This window comes from Physeter macrocephalus, chromosome 14 (genome assembly GCF_002837175.3).
Source record: "Physeter macrocephalus isolate SW-GA chromosome 14, ASM283717v5, whole genome shotgun sequence".
NCBI classification, from domain to species: domain Eukaryota; kingdom Metazoa; phylum Chordata; class Mammalia; order Artiodactyla; family Physeteridae; genus Physeter; species Physeter macrocephalus.
Genome location: NC_041227.1, coordinates 12,063,469 through 12,083,588, shown reverse-complemented (window position 1 = coordinate 12,083,588; position 20,120 = coordinate 12,063,469). Strand labels below are relative to the sequence as shown.

Below are 20,120 nucleotides of genomic sequence, written 5' to 3'. Positions count from 1 at the left end.
AGAGGATCAAGCCAAAAAAAAAAAAAAAAAAACCCAGAGATTGGAGATCAAACTAACGATGCAAGCCCAAGCGCACAGCAAGAAAGTGGCCAAGAAAAGACTCCCCCTCCTCCAGAAATAAGTCCCTTGTCAGCCATATTCCAAGGGAGATGACAGCCCTCTAATCAGATTGGCAAGAGGTCAAACAAAAAGATTAGAAAGGATCAAAGAAAGAATCAGAAATCAGGATTTGCAACCACCATCGTTCACTGTGAACTACACCTGTAAGTCATATTGTCCCCTGAAGTTCTAACTACTGAGGGCATGAAGCTATTACAAGCAGCTTCACTGTCAAACATTATTTTTTCTAGCTAGAACGTATTATTTTCCCAAGTCACCTTGAATTAAACTTAAAAACCTTTCTACTGGGCTTCCCTGGTGGCGCAGTGGTTGAGAGTCTGCCTGCCGATGCAGGGGACGTGGGTTCGTGCCCCGGTCTGGGAGGATCCCACATGCCACGGAGCAGCTGGGCCCGTGAGCTATGGCCGCTGAGCCTGCGCGTCTGGAGCCTGTGCTCCGCAACGGGAGAGGCCACAACAGTGAGAGGTCCGCGTACCGCAAAAACAACAACAACAACAAAAAACAGGCCCGTTAATATTGGCCGGTTAAATTTACTATTTACACACTGTTTCAACCAGCATCTTGGTACACAAGTCTTAGAGATTGGTGACGCAACCAGAGAAAGCCCACGTGCAGCAACGAAGACCCAATGCAGCCAAAAATAAATAAATTAATTAAATTAATTTTTTAAAAAAAGGCTGGGCCCCAAAGCCAAGACCCTGCACCTCAGTTTTCTCATCTGTAAAACAGGGATAACAACTGCCCTCTCTTCTAGTGTTGAAAATGTGTAATAGGTGCTCAGTAAATTGCCAGCAATTCTTATTCTAGGTCACTTTATTTCCTACTGTACCCAACGACAGAGATCAAAATAAGGGCCATTCTCAAACTGCAGATATTTCAGGGTCAACAAGGGCCCCAAAGACCCTTAGTTCCTATTTTCCTAGGCCCTTACCAGGAGGCATCTGGAAATCACTTCTGCTCTGACTGCCAAATTGCTTGCTTAATACTCTCTCCACAGGGGCTCACGTGAGAAATTTCCCTTCTAGCTGGATGCCAGGAAAGTCTCTGTCACCCAGAAGAACTGCTCAGCTTGTTCCTTTTTTGACAATGAATGTTAAGTAACTTAGGTGTCCTGCTCTTTTTACCTTGGCTGCCAGGAAGCTCAAAGCCCAAACAGGCAGATGTTTAAACGTGTCCACTCTATGTGCTCTTTAGGTTAGCATATTTGCTGAAAGTGGCCAAGTGACGCACTTCTGGCCAATGAGTTGGAAAGGGGCTTCTGGGAAAGGTTTTCCTCCACTAGGGAGGAGAGCTCCCCCTCACTGCCCTGGCCGAGCCCCTGTCTCCTCCTGCTTTGGAACACATGATGCCTGGAGCTGCTGCCATCATGGAACCATAGAGGGGAAGGCTGAGAGGATCACAAGAAACCAAATCAGAGCTCGGACATCATGAAGGTGAAATGTGATTCCTTAGAGGACACATCCTGACACAATTTTCAGGTGCAGGAACAGAAACCAAGCTATGCATTTTAAGCAGAAAGAAATGAGGGCCTTATCCAATCCTTGGAGGGGTTAGAAGAGCCTAGAATCACAGCTGCCAGAAAACCAAGAACACTGTAGAACTGGCCCTCCAGGGAAGCCACTGCCCCTGCTCCAACTGGGGAAAAGGAGAATCAGACCACCACCTGCCCGAGCTGATATTCTAGGGAAATGCTGCCCAAGCTGCTTCCAGGCCCTCAGAAGCTGTTGCCTCAACTATCAGCTACAAAGCCACCCCATCCTGCTAGATACACACCAACAACACAATGGATGCCCTTCCTCTTGACACTCAGAAGCTGGAAACCAGACCCTCTGCAAATGCTATCACAGAAAGTCAAACACAAACACGGCTGTGCTTTGCTGCAAAAACAGCACAAGGGTGGCCTCCCTCCCCCTCCTGCTTTCCAAATCTCAAGCAGCTGGAACTGATCTTGGCCAATCATATCCCAAACCTGAGCTACAAAGGAGTCTGAGAAATGCAACTATTTGTTCTCCAGCCTCAGCAGGGCAGGAAGGCCAGGCAGAGGAGAGTGGGTACCTGACAAACACTAATCCACAACACCCACCTCCTCCAGAACACAGGTCCCTCCCCTCTGCAGCCATACCCTCAACCTCGTAGCTATACAGTCTCATTTAGAACTCCCCGACACAGGGAGATGAAGTGGAAATCCCAAATGTAGCAAGTGCCAGAAAATCCAAAGGGTCTAAGGCAGATGATTCAGAGAATTATCTGTGTCCAAGAGTCTTTGCTCTTTAGTCTTAATCTCCCATTCCAGCTGTACTTACTCGGATATTGACTTTTTTATTTATTCAGATTTTCCCATTTCATTCTACAGATTTTTTAGGACAGCTCTAATAATTTTAGGAAGACACAACAGAAGATCTCAAGAATCCCATCCCTTAATAATCATCATCATAGTAATATCCGTACCTATCACTTATTGAGTACCGACTATATGCAGGTATAGATAAGGAAACCGAAGTTCAGAGAAGTTAAGACATTTGCCTACAGTCACCCGGTAAGGGAGTGTCAAAGCCAGAATTCTATCCTGGAGTGAACCCTTAAAAGCTACCCTTGACCTTGGCGTCAAAAGCTCAAGGGACACCAGGCAGACAGGCAACATGTGAAGGAGAGTGACTGGGGAGTGATGGAGATGGAGGAAAACTAGAGGCTCCAGAGGCTGCTGACCTGGAAAATGGGGGCCCAGTGTTACCAACTTTTTAAGAGAAACTTTAAATCTAGACTTTTATGTGGACCTAATTGAAAAATAATTAAACTTTTTTTTTTTTTTTTTTTTTTTTTTGCAAACGCCATGGAGGCCAAACAAAATATGCTACAGGACAAATCTGGTGCCCAGACCACAGTCTGAACCCAAGTTGTGCACCCCCCGGGCCGGTCCCCAGCCCAGAAGTTTCCTCCTGCCCCAGACTTTTATGTGGACCTAATTGAAAAATAATTAAACTTTTTTTTTTTTTTTTTTTTTTTTTGCAAACGCCATGGAGGCCAAACAAAATATGCTACAGGACAAATCTGGTGCCCAGACCACAGTCTGAACCCAAGTTGTGCACCCCCCGGGCCGGTCCCCAGCCCAGAAGTTTCCTCCTGCCCCAGACACACCTCCCAGCCTTCGATGTGCGACTGCAGCTGCTCCAGGGCCTCCAGCTTCTCCATCTGTCTCTTGGTCTCGTTGATGTTGGAACAGACGGTCTTCATGGCCTGCAGGGCACTCTGGACCGCGGGGTGGTCGGGGTGCTTGCCGGGCGTCCTCTTGGCGAGTTCCTAGGGTAGAGGAGAGGGCAGGAATGAGGGACATCAACCCAGAGGGCAACAAACAGCCTCCAGGACACCCGGGCCTGAACCAAGTCCCAACTCTACTCTGGACAAACTGTGTGATCTGGAGCTGGAGAACATCACTCATTCATTCATTCATTCATTTAATAAATGTCCCCTGAGCAGCTCCTCCACAACAGGCAGTGTTCTAGAGTCTGCGGACAAATTTGTTAATAAAACAGAAAAATTCCTCATCTGGTGGCTATTACATTCTAATAAAGGAGGTGGGCCAAAATAAAGAAAAATCAGTGACAAATATTACAAAGACACATCAGAACGAGGGGCTAGAAGGTCTTGGGAAAGGAGGCGTTCTTTCAGATAGGGAGGTCAAGGAAGTCCCTCTGAGGGGGTGACATCTGAACAGAGAGTCTGGATAAAGCAAGGGAGAGAGTCCTGCAAAAATCTGGGGGAAGGGCATGCCTGGTAACAGGAACAGCAAACGCAAAGGGGCATGGTGGGAGCGTATGGGGTCTGGAAGGGAAACAGCCAGGAGGCAGTGCGGCTGGAGAAGAGTAAATGCGAGAGAGAAGGAGAAAGAAAGAGACAGAGACAGAGAGAGCCCGGTCGGCCAGAGAGGTGGCCATAGACACTGCCTCTCCCTAGCCCCCAGTTTTTCTCATCTGTAAAATGGGTATAAAGAACCCCTTGCCTTCACAGGGGCGTGGAGGAAACACGTAAAGAGGACAAAGAGGCCAGTCGGGGGCTTAATCTGCAAGCCCCTCCCCCACTGTTTCTCCCTCTCATCTCGCACCTCACCACCGGCACAGGCTGGGACACTCTAAAGGTCAGGCCGGTCTTAATCAAAGGGTTTCAGCCCCATAGTAAGTGTGATGAAGAAAGGAACTGAGACGGCAGAGACCAGCTGGGCCTCAAGATATCAGGGAAGATTTTCAGGCCGCATCACTCAACCGACAGGACAGCGCCGGCAGAGATAAGTTTCTCTAATCACCTGGCCCTGACATGCCCAGATGTTCCAGTATCTCTCCATCTCTCTGCTCCCTCAAAAATCACAGATATGACACTCCAGTGGGCTGGTTCCCAGTACAGTCCCACATGGGTTCCAGGGCTAGCTCCGCCCCTGGGCTGCTGGGTGACCTTGGGCCTCTGCGGCTGGGTGACCTTGGGCCAGATGCCCTCCATGCCAAGCCTCAGGTTCATCGACTGAAAACCAGTGACGTGGGGGAGGATGGTGACGATGAGCCTTCACTCTGTGCCTGGGAGGTAGGTTCTGTTATTATCCATTTAGCAGAGGAGGAGATGGAGGCTCAGCAGGACGGTCCAAAGGCTCCAACAAGTAAGAGGAGGAATGTGGATTTGAACCCGGTCATCCGGTTCTGCTCATGGTGAGGGGTAAATCAGACACTGCAGGAAACGCAGCTCCGAGGGAAAGTACAGCCTCAGTAAGCACTCAGTCTACGCTGGCCATTATCAGTCCTGCTTCCGAAGGACAATACACATTAGCAGGGCCCGCGAGCAGCAATGGGCCAGGCAGGTGTTGTTCTGAGAACGCCCTGCGGAGCACCAGCTCCAAAAATAGGTCTTCTCTAGTCACTTCATTTCTTCTCTGCCTGAACATGAACAGCCTCTTTTCTGGAGAGCGGATCCTAATGGCCCGAGGACCAGATGTTCTGTAACATCAGGACCCTGTGGGTTTGCTGAGCACCTGCCTTGGGCCCAAGGACAGACCAGAAAGGAAGCAAGGGGTGGGGAAGGATGGAGCCCTCTCTCTGGAGGCAACTGAGCTGGGAAAGGTGCTCCCAGGGAAGGGAGAGGGAGGGATGGAGGGAGGGAGGAACGGGGGTTGGGGGCGTGCACAAACAACAGCCCCAAGTGGTGAAAGCGCTCGTGATAAATCAGAGAAGGGGAAGGACAGTGTGGCCGGAAAGGCTTCAAGGAGGAAGTAAGACGGAGGCAGGCGGGTCACTGAGGGTTGAGCTTTTTGTACAAAGGGGACGTATTTCCATTCACTCCTCACTCAACAAACACAGACTGAGCAACAGGTAATGTGCCAGAGCACCGGGGTCTGGACAGAGACTGAGATGGCCCTCAGGGAGCTCACAGTCAAGAGAACAGTCCAAAAGTTGAGTATTACCACTAACAGTAATAATAAGAGCTAGCATTTAGTGAGTGCTTACGCTCTTTTTGAGCTCACTCAATCCTCACATCAGCCCTATGAGGTAGTTATTATTATCCTCATTTGACAGATTTGAGAACTGAGGCACAGAGAGGTCAGGTCATCTGCCTGAGGTCACGGAGCAGACTTGAGCCTAACCAGTCTGGCTCTGAGGTTAGTGCTCTGAACGTCTATACTATTTATAACCTTTCAGATAGTTAAATAGGAATACCTTCCTCTCTGGTAAATATAATTTATATTATCGATTAAGTGCTAGGTGAAACATCAGGCAAGTGAAGGGACAGAGAGTGAGGGAGGTGCACTGGTCCGAGAAGGTCTCTCTGAGGAGAAGGGCCGCAGGGTGGAGACCTGAATGAAGTAAGGGCACAGGCTATACAAACATCTGTGGGAACAGCACTCCAGGCAAGAGAAGAGCACAAGCAAAGGCCCTGAGGCAGTGAGAAACAGCAAGGAGGCCAGGGAAGCTGCAGCAGAGTGAGCAAGGAGAAGGACAGGTGCTGAGGTTGGATGCACACAGCAAACACAGATCAGGTAAGGCCTGCGTGTGGTCTCTGGGTTTCATCCCAAGAGCCATGGGGAGGTGATGGGGGGTTATAAGCTGAGGTCTATCACCATCCAATTTATTTAGCCTTCAAAAAACCCCTCTGACTGCCAAGTGGAAGATGCACTGGAGGGAACATAAAGTGAATGTAAAAGCAGGAAGACTGGCTAGTGGCTACTGCAATGGTCCGGGCAAGAGATGCTCAGGGCTGGAACCAGGAAGCTCTGTGCCCCACTCATGCATCCAGTGAGGCCTCCTGTGTACCTGGCCTCAGGCTGGGCCCTCTGTTGAGGACACAGATGACACAGACACTGCCCCAACTTTCCTGGAGCTGACGGCCTGCTTGCAGACATTTCCACAGATAAAACTACGATAGAAGCCTGTGACCTATGATGGGGAATTCAGTTGAACTCCCCAAAGCACCCCCAGCCCCATGCTCCAGTATAAGTAATTTTGAGCATCTGAACCTCTGTCAAGCCAGACAAGGCATGAAAGGGGAGTGTACCCAGCCAGCTCCCTGTTTCCTCTGAGTGAGCAGTGACAGAGGCTCAACCTGCCAAAGCAGATCCAGCATCCTCTCCTTCTAAAAGCAGGGGGTCAAATGAAAGCTTGCAGACCGAGTCCAACCCACCACCTGTTGCAATAAACGAAGCTTTACGCTCAGTCATTTCCCCGCTGTCCTCACTTCTTTGTAGCCACATCATCAGAGTGGAATTGTCGCGACAGAGACCATACGGCCTGTGAAACCTGTAATATTTACTATCTGGTCCTTTAAAGGAAAAGCTTGCTGATCCCTGGTCAAAAGCAACAGAACAGATTCTTAGCTGAGCACAAGGCCACCCGGAATAAAGGCAACATTCCCGTCCACTTGGACACAGGTTCTGATCACTGGGGTGTGTGCAGCTTCCGTCTTCCTTGCCCGTCTCCCCTTTCCCTGGGCTGGAACCTGGACACGGTGTGAACATCTGAGAAACCAGGGGTGGAAGAACATAAACCCTGGACTGCCTTGTACAGAAATAACATTACACGTTAAGTCACTGTTCTTTGAGGTCTCCGTCACTGTAGCTAAAATATATCCTGATACATGTGACAGATGAGGAAGCTGAGGTAGACCCAGAGGCGAGGTCACTTGTCCAAGGTCGAAGATTGCTAAGGGGTGGAGCCAAAATTCAAACCCATGAAATTGAAGTCCAGAGCCCACGTTTTTAACCAGTACTCCATGCTTCTCCAGCCTGTGTCCGTGGGATCCTACCTCCTCCCACCTCCCTCCACAAGTGCAAAGCCCTCAGCTCTCTTATTCTTGAGACCAAGAGCTTTATGGCCTGTCACACCCTGGGAGGCAGTGCCACCACATCCGAAACCCCTGGAAGTTGGAATTTCAGCGATCTTCCACTGATGGGTTCCCTGAGGGGCTGCCAACACCCAGTAGCTAGTAAAAATGAGAAAAAGGTTATTTCCCTCTTCCACCTGGCTGCTCCCACCTCTCCTCCTGCCTGAGATCACTGCTGAGCATGGAGAATTGAAACTGAGCAGGACCTTCTGGCTAGGTTCCTGGCTGGGTCAAAACTGAGGGGAAGGTATTGGCTTTGGTGTCTTGGTTCACAAGGGAGTGTTGACTCCGCTCTGCCCAGCCACAAACTCAGGGTCCATTCCTGCCTCTGGGCCTTTGCACTTGCTGTGCCCTTTACTGGCACACTTTTTCTCCAAATCGTAAGAGGTGGTACAGTACTGGCATAAGGATAGGCATATAGGTCAATGGAAAAGAAGTGAGAGTCCAGAAAGAAGTCCTTACATTTATAGTCAATAAATTTTTAACAAGGTGCTAAGACAATTAAATGGGGAAAGGACAGTCTTTTCAACAAATGCTGCTGGGAAAATTGGGTATCCACATGCAAAAAAAAATAAAATTGGACCCCTTCCTCACACTACACACAAAAATTAACTCAAAGTGGATCAGAGGGACTTCCCTGGTGGCGTAGTGGTTAAGAATCCACCTGCCAATGCAGGGGACACAGGTTCGATCCCTGGTCCGGGAAGATCCCACATGCCATGGAGCAACTAAGCCCGTGTGCCAAAACTACTGAGCCTCCGTGCCACAACTACTGAAGCCCGCGTGCCACAACTCCTGATGCCCACACGCCTAGAGTCCGTGTTCAGCAACAAGAGAAGCCACCACAATGAGAAGCCCGCACACCACAATGAAAAGTAGCCCCCGCTCGCCGCAACTAGAGAAAGCCCGTGCGCAGCAACGAAGACCCAACACAGCCAAAGATAAATACTAAATGTAAGAGCTGAAACTATAAAACTGTTAGAAGAAAACAAAGGTGTAAATCTTTTTGACCTTGGGTTAGGCAAAGCATTACTAGATATGACACCAAATATAAAGGCAACTACAAATAAATTAGATAAACTGGACTTCAGCAAAATTTAAAACATTGTGCTTCAAAGACTATAAAGAAAGTGAAAAGACAATCTACAGAATATGTAAATTATGTCTATGACAAGGGACTTGCATCCAGTATATACAAAGAACTCTCACAACTTAACAAAAAGACAACTCAGGGCTTCCCTGGTGGCACAGTGGTTAAGAATCCGCCTGCCAATGCAGGGGACACAGGTTCACTCCCTGGTCCGGAAGATCCCACATGCCACGGAGCAACTAAGCCTGTGCACCGCAACTACTGAGCTTGCGCTCTAGAGCCCGCGAGCCACAACTACTGAGACTGCGTACTGCAACTACTGAGCCCATGCGCCTAGAGCCCATGCTCCACAACAAGAGAAGCCACCACAATGAGAAGCCCATGTACCATAACAAAGGGTAGCCCTCTCTCGCTGCAACTAAAAGAAAGTCCACACACAGCAACGAGGACCCAACGCAGCCAAAAATTTAATTAATTAATTGACTGATTAAAAAAAAGACAACTCAATTAAAAAATAAGCAAAGGATTTAAACAGACATTTCTCCAAAGACGATACACAAATGGCCAATAAGCTCATGAAAAGATGCTCAATATCATTAGTCATTACAGAAATGCAAAACAAAACCACAATGAGATACCACTTCACACCCCCCCTAGAATGGCTATAATCAAAAAGACAAACAATAACAAGTGTTCTTGAGGATGTAGAGAAACTGGAATCCTCATACATTGCAGGAGAAAATATAAAATGGTGCAGCAGCTTTGGAAAAGAGTTTGGCAATTTCCTAATGACAGCTGGATTTAGCCACACCCGAAACCATCTAGCCACATACTTTTTCAGTTATATGGGCTCATTTTTTTTTTTTTTATTAAACCTGTTTGAGTTAGTTTTTCCATTCCTTGTATGTGAAAGAGTCTCTACTGCTTCACAATCCCAGAGAGACTGCAAGGATTCGGAATCCCAAAGGTGTCCCCAGTCAGCCCCAGACAAGCATAAAATATGGATATCTTCAAAATTAATGGAAGCTTGAGCTGCACTAACAAAAGCCTCACATGCAAAAGGAGGGAGGTGAGGAGGCTCCTGCCCAATTCAGAACTTAAAACACTGTCTTAATAAGTTACAACAGAGTCAAGCTCAAAAGAGACAGACTATGGTGTTGAAAACCCTGGAATCCACATCCAAGGTGGAATAGCTACATGAACTTACAGGGCTTGGCTCAGAGAACAGTATTTCTGGAAGGAACCCCAAAGCTGCTTGTTAAGAATCTTGGGAGAACCACATAACTAAGAAGAAACCCTCTGGATCTGCAAGACCTCAGAGGGTCCAAGTGGACCAGGTGTGCACATCTATGAAATGGGATCACAATCAGATCCTAAGGTTGTTGTGCGGATCGAATAGAATGATGAATGTAAAAGTGTTGGTAATCAGTAAGGACACAATATTTATCATCATCATAATTATTTCCATTCTAATCACAGCTGTTACATTTACTATTATTTCTAGTAATAATAACAGTAAAAGTTGTAGTCATAGGAGTAATCATAATAGCTAGCGCTTGAGCACTTACTAAGTGTATCAAGCACTGTTCCAAACTTCAGTTTCTTAAGTCATTTCATCCTCAAATCATCCCAAAGAGGTAGGTACTGTTTTTATCTTCACTCTACAGGTGAGGAGACTGAGGCACAAACAAGCAAGGCCTCTTGCCCAAGGCCACAGAGCCAGAGGGCAGGACCTGGTAGACACCTCACCACATCCACCACATCCCCTCCAGAAACAGTACCAGTAGGGCGTGAACACACCCAAAAGTAGGCTCTTAGAACAAACATGAAATGTCTGAGCAGGGGCAGGCCCTGGGTATTCCTTAAAAACACTGAGGGCAGAGAAGGGAGGGGGTGTGCGGGGGTCACCCAGTGAATCAGCAGCGGAAGCCCCTCTAGAGCCAGGCTGGGTAACCTTTCCCCAACATCCGTCCTGCCAGCCCCGTGTGGTTTCGCAAGCAGGGCTCGAGGTGAGGGCTTCCTGGAAGAGAGGATGTCAGAGCAGAGGAACCCACCGCTTCCGCTCCCCTCCCATCACATTTACCAAAAGGGTGCCCGCTGGTGTCCGCTCTGTGCGGCGGCCCCATCGTGTCCCCGGAAGTGTGGGCACTGGGCCACAAACTCCAGGCCAAACCGGGCATCAAGGAAACGTGGCTGCAGCCAACTCCCCCTTTCTTGCCCAGCTTTGCTCGAGATTCAGAAAAGGACCAGGAGAAAAACACAGGGCCCAGAGGCAGAGGAAGAGAGGGGTGCAGAGGATGAGACAGGGAGGCAATGGGACCCTGGTTTTCCCCTGTCCTCTCTCCCGTCCTGCAGTCCAAGAAGGGCCACTCCCAGCCAGTTCCCAGGGCGTGTTCGAGAGCCTTCCATCTCCCAGCCGTACCTACCGGCTCAAGGAGAGCATAGCGGGGAACTCCCTGGCAGTCCAGTGGTTAGGACTCCATGCTTTCACTGCTACGGGTGCGGGTTTGATCCCTGTGGGACCCGAGCTGACCCAACGAGCCCTGGGACATGCGGGAAAGACACACTCTCTTCTCCCTTGGTAGCCGTGCTGATCAGACGCAGGCCTGAGGTTGCTGGAGGCCCATGCTGCCACCAGGAGAAGGGAGCCTCCCAGGAATAAAGCTGACATGGAGGAAATCTGAGCCAGGAGATGGGAAGAGCCTGATTCTCAATGGCATCATTTGAGCTCCTGGATGCAGCCGTAAGAAGACGGATCCATAAAACCACAGAGTGAAAACACAGCTGGATTTGTCACCGGAAGAAGTGACAATACCCATTACTTGCTGTGACTTGGGGTTCCTGGAGGCTCAAAAGGAGACATGGGGTTAGAAAGTCATGCTGTCTTGTCTACAAAGAGAAAAAGGCAGCCTTGAGGATGGGAACGTCACCAATGGGGGCTGGATCCCATGGAGCACACCCACTTTCTGGGGACACCTCACCCAGCTCCAGGAGGGGCTGATCCTGCACCAGCTGTGGCTCTGTCCACAGACCTCTGCCCAAGGCACCACCATCAAAGTTCAGGAAGCCAAGCTCTGATCTCGTTAGCAAGACTTCCTGGTATTTCAGTTCTGGGTCCCTTCATGCCCTGTCTAGGGTGACAGCAAGATGCAAATGAAGAGGCACTAGCAAGACCTACCACCACTTGAAGAAGAAGAAAAAGAAAAAAGAAAAGAAAAAAAAAAAAACAAGAAACGAAAAACATCTGTAAGTCCATGAAAACCCAGAACTGAAAAGCTGCCCGGCATGGTAAAGAAAACCTCCATGCATGCCAACTATATGAAATATATTTCATGACAATATATTTCCGATTTTAACAATTCCAGCCACTGCTGCAGGCTGAAAACTGTAGCCCCTTGGGTTAGGAATTAATGAGGGAAAGGAAATAATGCTCTTGGGTCTTGAAAACTCCTTCCTTCCACTTGGAGAGATGGGGGGAGAGAGCAGGAAGAGGGCTCAGTTCTGGGAGTTCATGTTCTGGCTTTGACGAGGACATGCTATGTGACCTTGGGCAAGTCTCAGCCCCTTTCCGAGCCTTGGTCTCCTGGCTACGCAATGCATGACTGGATCAGAGCCTGGGTCACAATCCAGACGCTGCAGGCCAAATGCTATTGCCAAGCTCTCTCAGCAAAGCAGAAGTTCTAGCCACCTTTGGTCTGTGTTTCCACCGGACAACAGCAATTGGCTGACCTGAGTGGTGGCCACCCCCATAGACGGGACATGTGTGCTATACAGTCTGTCACAATCCCCATCCCAACCCACTGGGTTACATCCAATCTACTCACTCACTTCTTTCACCTGCCCTGCAGGCACCCGTGTTTGACACCCTGGGTTGGTGTCTACTGACATTCAGTGGTGGGGCTCCAACATCCAGTGACTTTATATCCAGCTTCCAAAGGAGGTCCTAGCACACCTTACTGCAAAAGTCTACATCCTGCACTCCCAATTCCAGGCTCTACAGAGGAGAGGGTAAAATTGGGAGAGATAATGATGGTGGTAGTGGTAGTTTTAAATTCCAATTTAGTAGAAGAAAAAAAAGAAAGAGAGGAAGGAAGGGGGGGAGGGAAGGAGAAAGGAAGGAAGAAAACAAGAGTAACTAAACCAAAAAAACTAAAACTATCCAAAATAAAGCAAGAAAGGGGGAAAAAAAGAAGCATTAAAAAAAAGAGGACAGGGCTTCCCTGTTGGCACAGTGGTTGAGAGTCCGCCTGCCGATGCAGGGGACATGGGTTCGTGCCCCGGTCTGGGAAGATCCCACATGTCGCGGAGCAGCTGGGCCCGTGAGCCATGGCTGCTGAGCCTGCACGTCCGGAGCCTGTGCTCCACAATGGGAGAGGCCACAACAATGAGAGGCCCGCGTACCGCAAAAAAGAAAAAAAAAAAAAAAAAAGAGGACAAATAAAAGAATTTTATAAAGGTGGTAGAAACAAGATCAAATATATAGCCTGTGCCCCACAATGGGAGAGGCCACAACAATGAGAGGCCCGCGTACCGCAAAAAAGAAAAAAAAAAAAAAAAAAGAGGACAAATAAAAGAATTTTATAAAGGTGGTAGAAACAAGATCAAATATATCAATAAATACAATAAATATAAGTAGACTAAATAAACTCTCCTGTTCAAAGATAGAGACTGACAGGACAGATTTTAAAACTTTAACTTCATACTGCTTACAAAAGAAGTATCTAAAATCTAAGGGTACAATACAGATGGCCAACAAACACATGAAAAGATGCTCAACGTCACTAATTATTAGAGAAATGCAAATAAAATTATAATGAGGTATCACCTCACATTGGTCAGAATGGCCATCATCAAAAAATCTACAAACAATAAATGCTGGAGATGGTGTGGAGAAAAGGGAACCCTCTTACGCTGTTGGTGGGAAGGTATCAATAAATTGATACAGCCACTAAAGAGAACAGTACGGAGGTTCGTTAAAAAACTAAAGACAGAACTACCAGAACTACCATATGACCCAGCAATCCCACTACTGGGCATGTACCTGGAGAAAACCATAATTCAAAAAGAGTCATGTACCACAATGTTCATTGCAGCTCTATTTACAATAGCCAGGACATGGAAGCAACCTAAGTGTCCATCAACAGATGAATGGATAAAGAAGATGTGGCACATATATACAATGGAGTATTACTCAGCCATAACAAGGAACGAAATTGTGCAATTTGCAGAGACGTGGATGGACCTAGAGACTGTCATACAGAGTGAAGTAAGTCAGAAAGAGGAAAACAACTATTGTACAATATCACTTATATGTGGAATCTAGAAAAATGACAGAGATGAACTTATCTGCAAAGCAGAAATAGAGACACAGATGTACAGAACAGATGTACGGGTATGGGGACGGGGATAGCAGGGGGGAAGGAGGGGGTGGAATGAACTGGGAGATTGGGATTGACATATATACACTACTATGCATAAAACAGATAATTAATGAGAACCCGCTGTATAGCCCAGGGAACTCTACTCAGTGCTCTGTGGTGACCTAAATGGGAAGGAAATCCAAAAAAGAGGGGATATATGTATGCACATAGCTGATTCACTTTGCTGCACAGCAGAAACTAACACAACATTGTAAAGCAACTATACTCCAATAAAAATTAATTTTAAAAAAAATCTAAGGGTACAGAATTGTTAATAGTAAGAGGATGAAATAAGATATATCATGAAAAGACTAATCAAAAGAAACCTATGGGGGCTTCCCTGGTGGCGCAGTGGTTGAGAGGCCACCTGCCGATGCAGGGGACACGGGTTCGTGCCCCGGTCCGGGAAGATCCCACATGCCGCAGAGCGGCTGGGCCAGTGAGCCATGGCCGCTGAGCCTGCGCGTCCGGAGCCTGTGCTCCGCAACGGGAGAGGCCACAATAGTGAGAGGTTTGCGTACCGCAAAAAACAAACAAACAAACAAACAAAAAAAAACCTATGGTAGCTTATTAATATTGAACAAAACAGACTTTGAGACAATAAAAATAGCTCATACTTACTAGGCACTTATAAGCCCTTTATAGGTATTATTTCATTTAATCTTCACAATAACCAATGATAGGCACTATTTGACAGAGGAGCAAACTGAGGCACAGAGAGTTTGTCATTTCTCAAAGACAGTTTGTCATTACTAGAGAGAGGAGGAGTTGGGATCAATAAAAATAAAAATCATTACATTATGAGAGTAGCTAACATTTACCAAGCATGACTGACTATACCTAGCAAAATGCAAAGTGCTCTCATGGGTTTTCTCAGGCGTTGTCTCATTGATCTTTGCAGCAAGCCTGGGAGGTAGCGACTTTACAGATAGGGTAATGGGGGCACAGAGAGGTTCAGCAACTTGCCCCGAGTCACACAGCTAAGAAGAGGTGGAGCTGCATTTTCGAACTTAGACTCTTAACCATCACGCAGAGCATGGCAGAAAGCAGAATGCAGGCAGGACTCCCAGGAAGAGTGGTCTGGGAGGGCCCCTAGTAAGATCAGGAATCGGAGCTTGGCTTTGAAAGGGAGAGGAGAGAGCAGGTCCCCCACCCTGAGGGAGTTGAGCAGCCCGAGGCTATTGTTAACTCACACCACGGAAAGAGCCTGAATTGGGGCTGGTGCAGTGAGAGGTGCTGAAGCATCTGTGGGCAAGGTGTCAGCGCTCAGCCCAAGAGGCAAGGTGCAGGGCGCGCACTGTGGTTGGGGGGAAGACGAGAGCGGTGGCAAAGGGGGCCACAGAAAAGAGACCTGTGACTTCCTGTGCCTTCTCGGCAAGACGGTAACAATGCCAGATCCCCAGCAGATTAGGAACTCATTTCATAACATCAGGGTCAGAGAAGAAGTCCAAAGAGATGACCCGAGGTAGCCAAAATGAAGAGAAAGAACTCTGGCAAATCAACACAAAAGACAACTATCCAACAGAAAATGAGCAAATGACGTGAAGAGGCAGTTCTCATAAAATGCCTCTGTCTCCACTGCCACCACCCTGGTCCAGTCACCTCCTGCCTGGACCACTCGTATCAACGCCTCCCTGGTCTCCCCGCCCCTCGCCTCCACCCTCATCACCCCACAATCCATTCTCCACAAACAGCCTGAGGGATCCCACGAGAACTAAGATCCTGTCCCTCCTCTGCTCAAAACCTTCCCATGGTGCCCACCTCACTCAGAGCAGACAAAGACCCCACAAGGCCCCACATAATCCAGGCCCATCACCTCTCTAACCTCACTCCCCGACTCTCTCCCTCAGGTCCTCCCCTCTGGTCACACAGGCCTCCTCACTGTTCCTCAGATGCACTCCTGCCTCAGGGCCTTTGCACTGGCTCTTCCCTCTGTCTGGAAGACTCTTCCCCCAGGTATCTGTATGGCCCCCTTCCTCACCTCCTTGAGGTCTTGGCACAAACGTCACTTTCTCCATCCATCACTCCTGGACCTTACTAACCCTGATATTTTTTTTTTCCATAGTATTCATGCCATCTAAACAAGTATATACATCTCCTATTCATTCATTTGTTGTCCGTTTCTACCCCCTCAGTAGAATGTCAGACCACAGAAGAAGGGGTTTGGGCAGTTTTTGTTCACTTTGTATCTCCAGCACCTACTATAATGCCTGACATATAATAGCTGCTCAATGGCTGGTAAATGAATGAACGGCTCCAAAAACCCTAGACACTGCAGCACCCACTGTGGCTCCCCTCCTGGAGATAATCAGGAAGACTGAAAGAGATTTGTTAAGAAAGTACTAGTCTCACGGTGTGATTCACTGTGCTTGGTGTTATCTTCTCCCCTCTCCCACCACCCACCCCACATAAAGCTTCCTCCTGTGCCACCTAAAATCCTTTGGTGAGCTGTGAGAGGTACACGTCCCACACTCTGGGAAACACAGCACTCCCCCGTCATCCCGCTGTACCAAGAACTGATGCCGACACCTCCTTAGTGATGGACCACGGGCCACATCCCCAGGGGCACCACACTCCGGACGGCCAAGGAGACAGAGGTAACAACCAAATGGCAAGGTCCTCACACTGTGTGTAGGTGACAGCTGCATCACCCACAGACAGACGTGGGAGGTGCAGAAGACACCGGAGCCTATGCAGGGTCCCGAGGCTATACCCTGAGCAGAGATCCTGCAAAAGCATCCCTGACACAACCCCTCTGCAGCTGCTGTCCCAGAAGATGGCTCCCAGGATGTGCCCAGTTTGGGCCCAGAATGTTTGATCTGCCATTTACGGAGATGAGGACGAGGCGGTAGGTGGGAGGGGAGACAGGCCTGGGGGAAGGGGAGAGCCAAGCGTTTGGTTTGGGATATGGTAGGTAGAAGGTGCCTGTGAGACTTTCAAGCGGAGAAGTCAAGTGGGCAGAACAAGACCAGGTTTAGGCGAGAGGTCCAGGCTGGAAGTCATTGGACGAGACGGGGGTCTAAAGCCATGGGAATGTCCACCTAGAAACTTCTACGTGGATGTTCACAGCAGCATTATTCATAATCTCCAGAAAGTGGGAGCAACCCAAGCGCCCATCAAATGATGAACGGATAAACAAAACACGGTATACCCACACAATGGAATATCATTCCGCCACAAAAAGGAATAAAGTGGTGCTGTATACTACAACATGGGTGAACCTTGAAAACACTGTGCTAAGTGAAAGAAGCCAGACACAAAAAGCTACATATTATATGATTCCACTCATAGGTAGAAGGTGCCTGTGAGACTTTCAAGCGGAGAAGTCAAGTGGGCAGGAGAACAAGACCAGGTTTAGGCGAGAGGTCCAGGCTGGAAGTCATTGGACGAGACGGGGGTCTAAAGCCATGGGAATGTCCACCTAGAAACTTCTACGTGGATGTTCACAGCAGCATTATTCATAATCTCCAGAAAGTGGGAGCAACCCAAGCGCCCATCAAATGATGAACGGATAAACAAAACACGGTATACCCACACAATGGAATATCATTCCGCCACAAAAAGGAATAAAGTGGTGCTGTATACTACAACATGGGTGAACCTTGAAAACACTGTGCTAAGTGAAAGAAGCCAGACACAAAAAGCTACATATTATATGATTCCACTCATATGAAATGCCCAGAGTAGGCGAATTCACAGAGACAGAAAGTAGATGAGTGCTTGCCGGGGGCTGCAGGGAGGAGGGAAAAGGGAAGTGGCTGTACGTGGATCCAAGAGTTTCTCTTGGGGGTGATGCAAATGTTCTAAAATTATTGTGGTGATGGTTGCACAACTTTGGAATATACTTTAAAAGCGGGGTGGGGCATGGAATGGATGAGGCCATCGCAGGTGCAAATCTGGATAGAAAAATGGCCCATGGACTGAGCCCACCTACACTTGGAGGCCTGGAAGGTTAGGAATCAGCAAAGGAGACTGAAAGGAAGGGGTGAGAGAGGCAGGAGACAAAGGGAACAGGGGACTGGAGGGGAAGCTGCCCCTTTAGACAGATATGCCCCTCCTGTTTGTCCCCTGCCGGCCTCAACCTGCTTCCATTACGTACCCGGCCCTTGTGGGTCCAGTCCGAGACTGAAGCTCCAAGGGACAGGCACTGGGTCTGTCTTGCTCACGACTGTGGCCCTGAGCTGTGCCAGCAGCTGGCGAGCATGCCAGTAAGATCTGCACGTCACCAGGCAATAACTAAAAGGGTCCGTGACAGTGGGTCTCCCCTCGGGCACTTGCCATTTGAGCACCAGGGGCATCACCCCAAACCTGAATCATTTTCTGGGAGACGTTGATGGAAAACTCAGCAAAGCCTGAAAATGCCAACTGGCTATCCCAGACCTGGGCTGAAGGCGGAAATAGAATGTTCTGGCTATTCTTAGGCAATGTTTCAAGGTCAGCTTTGGGGGCTGTTCCCAAAGAGACGTCCATTTTCGCCTCGTCCCCCTTCCCACCCAGGCTCCTTGACCCTGTTCGCCCACTCAACTCAAAGTCCAGCTCAAACAAGGGGGCTCAGAAGGCCACAGGGACATCTGCGAGGGCGTCAGAATCGGAGGGGGTGTGGGCAGGACTGAGGGTCCGGGCTCAGCTGCCCCAAAGCTCATAGGATCACCTTTGAAAATCCACTGGAAAATGTGACAGAAAAAGGGAGCTCAGGAGGGGTACGCAGAGTTCCCCTCAATCCCAGCTGTTTTCTGATGCAAACATTCCAGCTGTGGGTGCCAAAGGCCAGGACACTCTGAGCAATTCTGTCGGGCGGGGAGCATGGCATGTCCCCACAGGAATCTCAGGCCCTGCTGGCAGGTGCCCCAGTGCTCTCTGAGCCCCGGATAAACACAGCTGGAGATGGAGGAAACGGGACGTGTAAACAGCCATTTGGTCTGGAGGAAAACCCACAGCTCCGTTTCCTCATTGTTTCCTGTGGGCAGTTATTCCTCCATCAATTGCCAGCGGGTTCTGTCTCTCTCTCTCTCTCTCTCTGCTCTCCTGGGAATCCAGAGCCCAGGAATCTCACCGGGCCAGATTGTGGCCCCTGGGGCTGAGCAGGCCTCAGAAACACCTGGACTTCACATCGAGAGCTTAGAGTCCACCAGGACATACAGGTCCAGCCCCACTGGTTGTTAAAATACATTATGGAAACTGCCACTCCAAGTGGCCACTGGGATACCAGACTTTCCCAAGATCCAGAAACCAAAGTGTTAATACCTAGGGAACCTTGGCTGGGGTCTGGGGCCGTAGCTGGCGATTCTTCCAATGGGTCAGATAGTCAAGGTTTTGAAACCCAGGAAAGAAGGAGCAAACTAGCCACCAAGCCACAAAACACAAGGCCACCAACCTTCCCAGACCCCCACCTATAGGGAACTGAGGTCAGCATCCCCGACACCCTAGCACTTCGGCGGCTTAACTCTCCAAAGTGCTTCTCAACAGGCAGTGTAGCCTGATGGTTAGGGTGCAGAACTCTAGAATCAGACTGCCCAGGTTCCAATCTTGGTTCCTCCTGCTTACCTAACGTGAGACCTTAAACGGGCCACTTCCCTTGTCTGTGCCTCTGTGCCTCATCTCTAAAATGGGGCTGATCACAGTGCCTACTTCATTGAGTTGCTATAAGAATTAATAAATGTTTAATCATCATATCAACCCCATCAGTACTATTAATACAAACACTGTATTACAGACAGGGGAACTGAGGCCCAGGAAAGTGACTTTCCCAAGATTAAGCAGCCAGTAAATGGCAGAGCTAGAATTCAAACCCAGACAGCCTGTGACTGCAAAGCCTGGCTCTAATCCAGGGGTCAGCAAATTTTTTCTGTAAATGGCCAGACTGTAAATATTTTAGGCTTTGCTGGCCACATTCTTCTTTGCTTGTTTGGGGGGCTTTTTTAACAACCCTTAAAAAAATGTAAGGGCTTCCCTGGTGGCGCAGTGGTTGAGAGTCTGCCTGCCAATGCAGGGGACATGGGTTCCAGCACTGGTCTGGGAGGATCCCACATGCCGCGGAGCAACTAGGCCCGTGAGCCACAACTACTGAGCCTGCGCGTCTGGAGCCTGTGCTCCGCAACAAGAGAGGCCGCGATAGTGAGAGGCCCGCGCACCGCGAT

The 20,120-nt window shown here is 48.8% G+C and overlaps 1 protein-coding gene across 1 annotated transcript in view; it reads right to left on the bottom strand.

The window, feature by feature from the left end:
* The window catches only part of PREX1 (phosphatidylinositol-3,4,5-trisphosphate dependent Rac exchange factor 1), a 266,015-nt gene that overhangs the window by 140,080 nt on the left and 105,815 nt on the right, over nucleotides 1-20,120 (bottom strand). Inside the window, exon 6 of the mRNA XM_024128382.3 lies at nucleotides 3,256-3,417. Within this exon, the coding sequence (XP_023984150.1) occupies nucleotides 3,256-3,417 (162 nt within the window). The remainder of the gene's footprint in view (nucleotides 1-3,255; nucleotides 3,418-20,120) is intronic.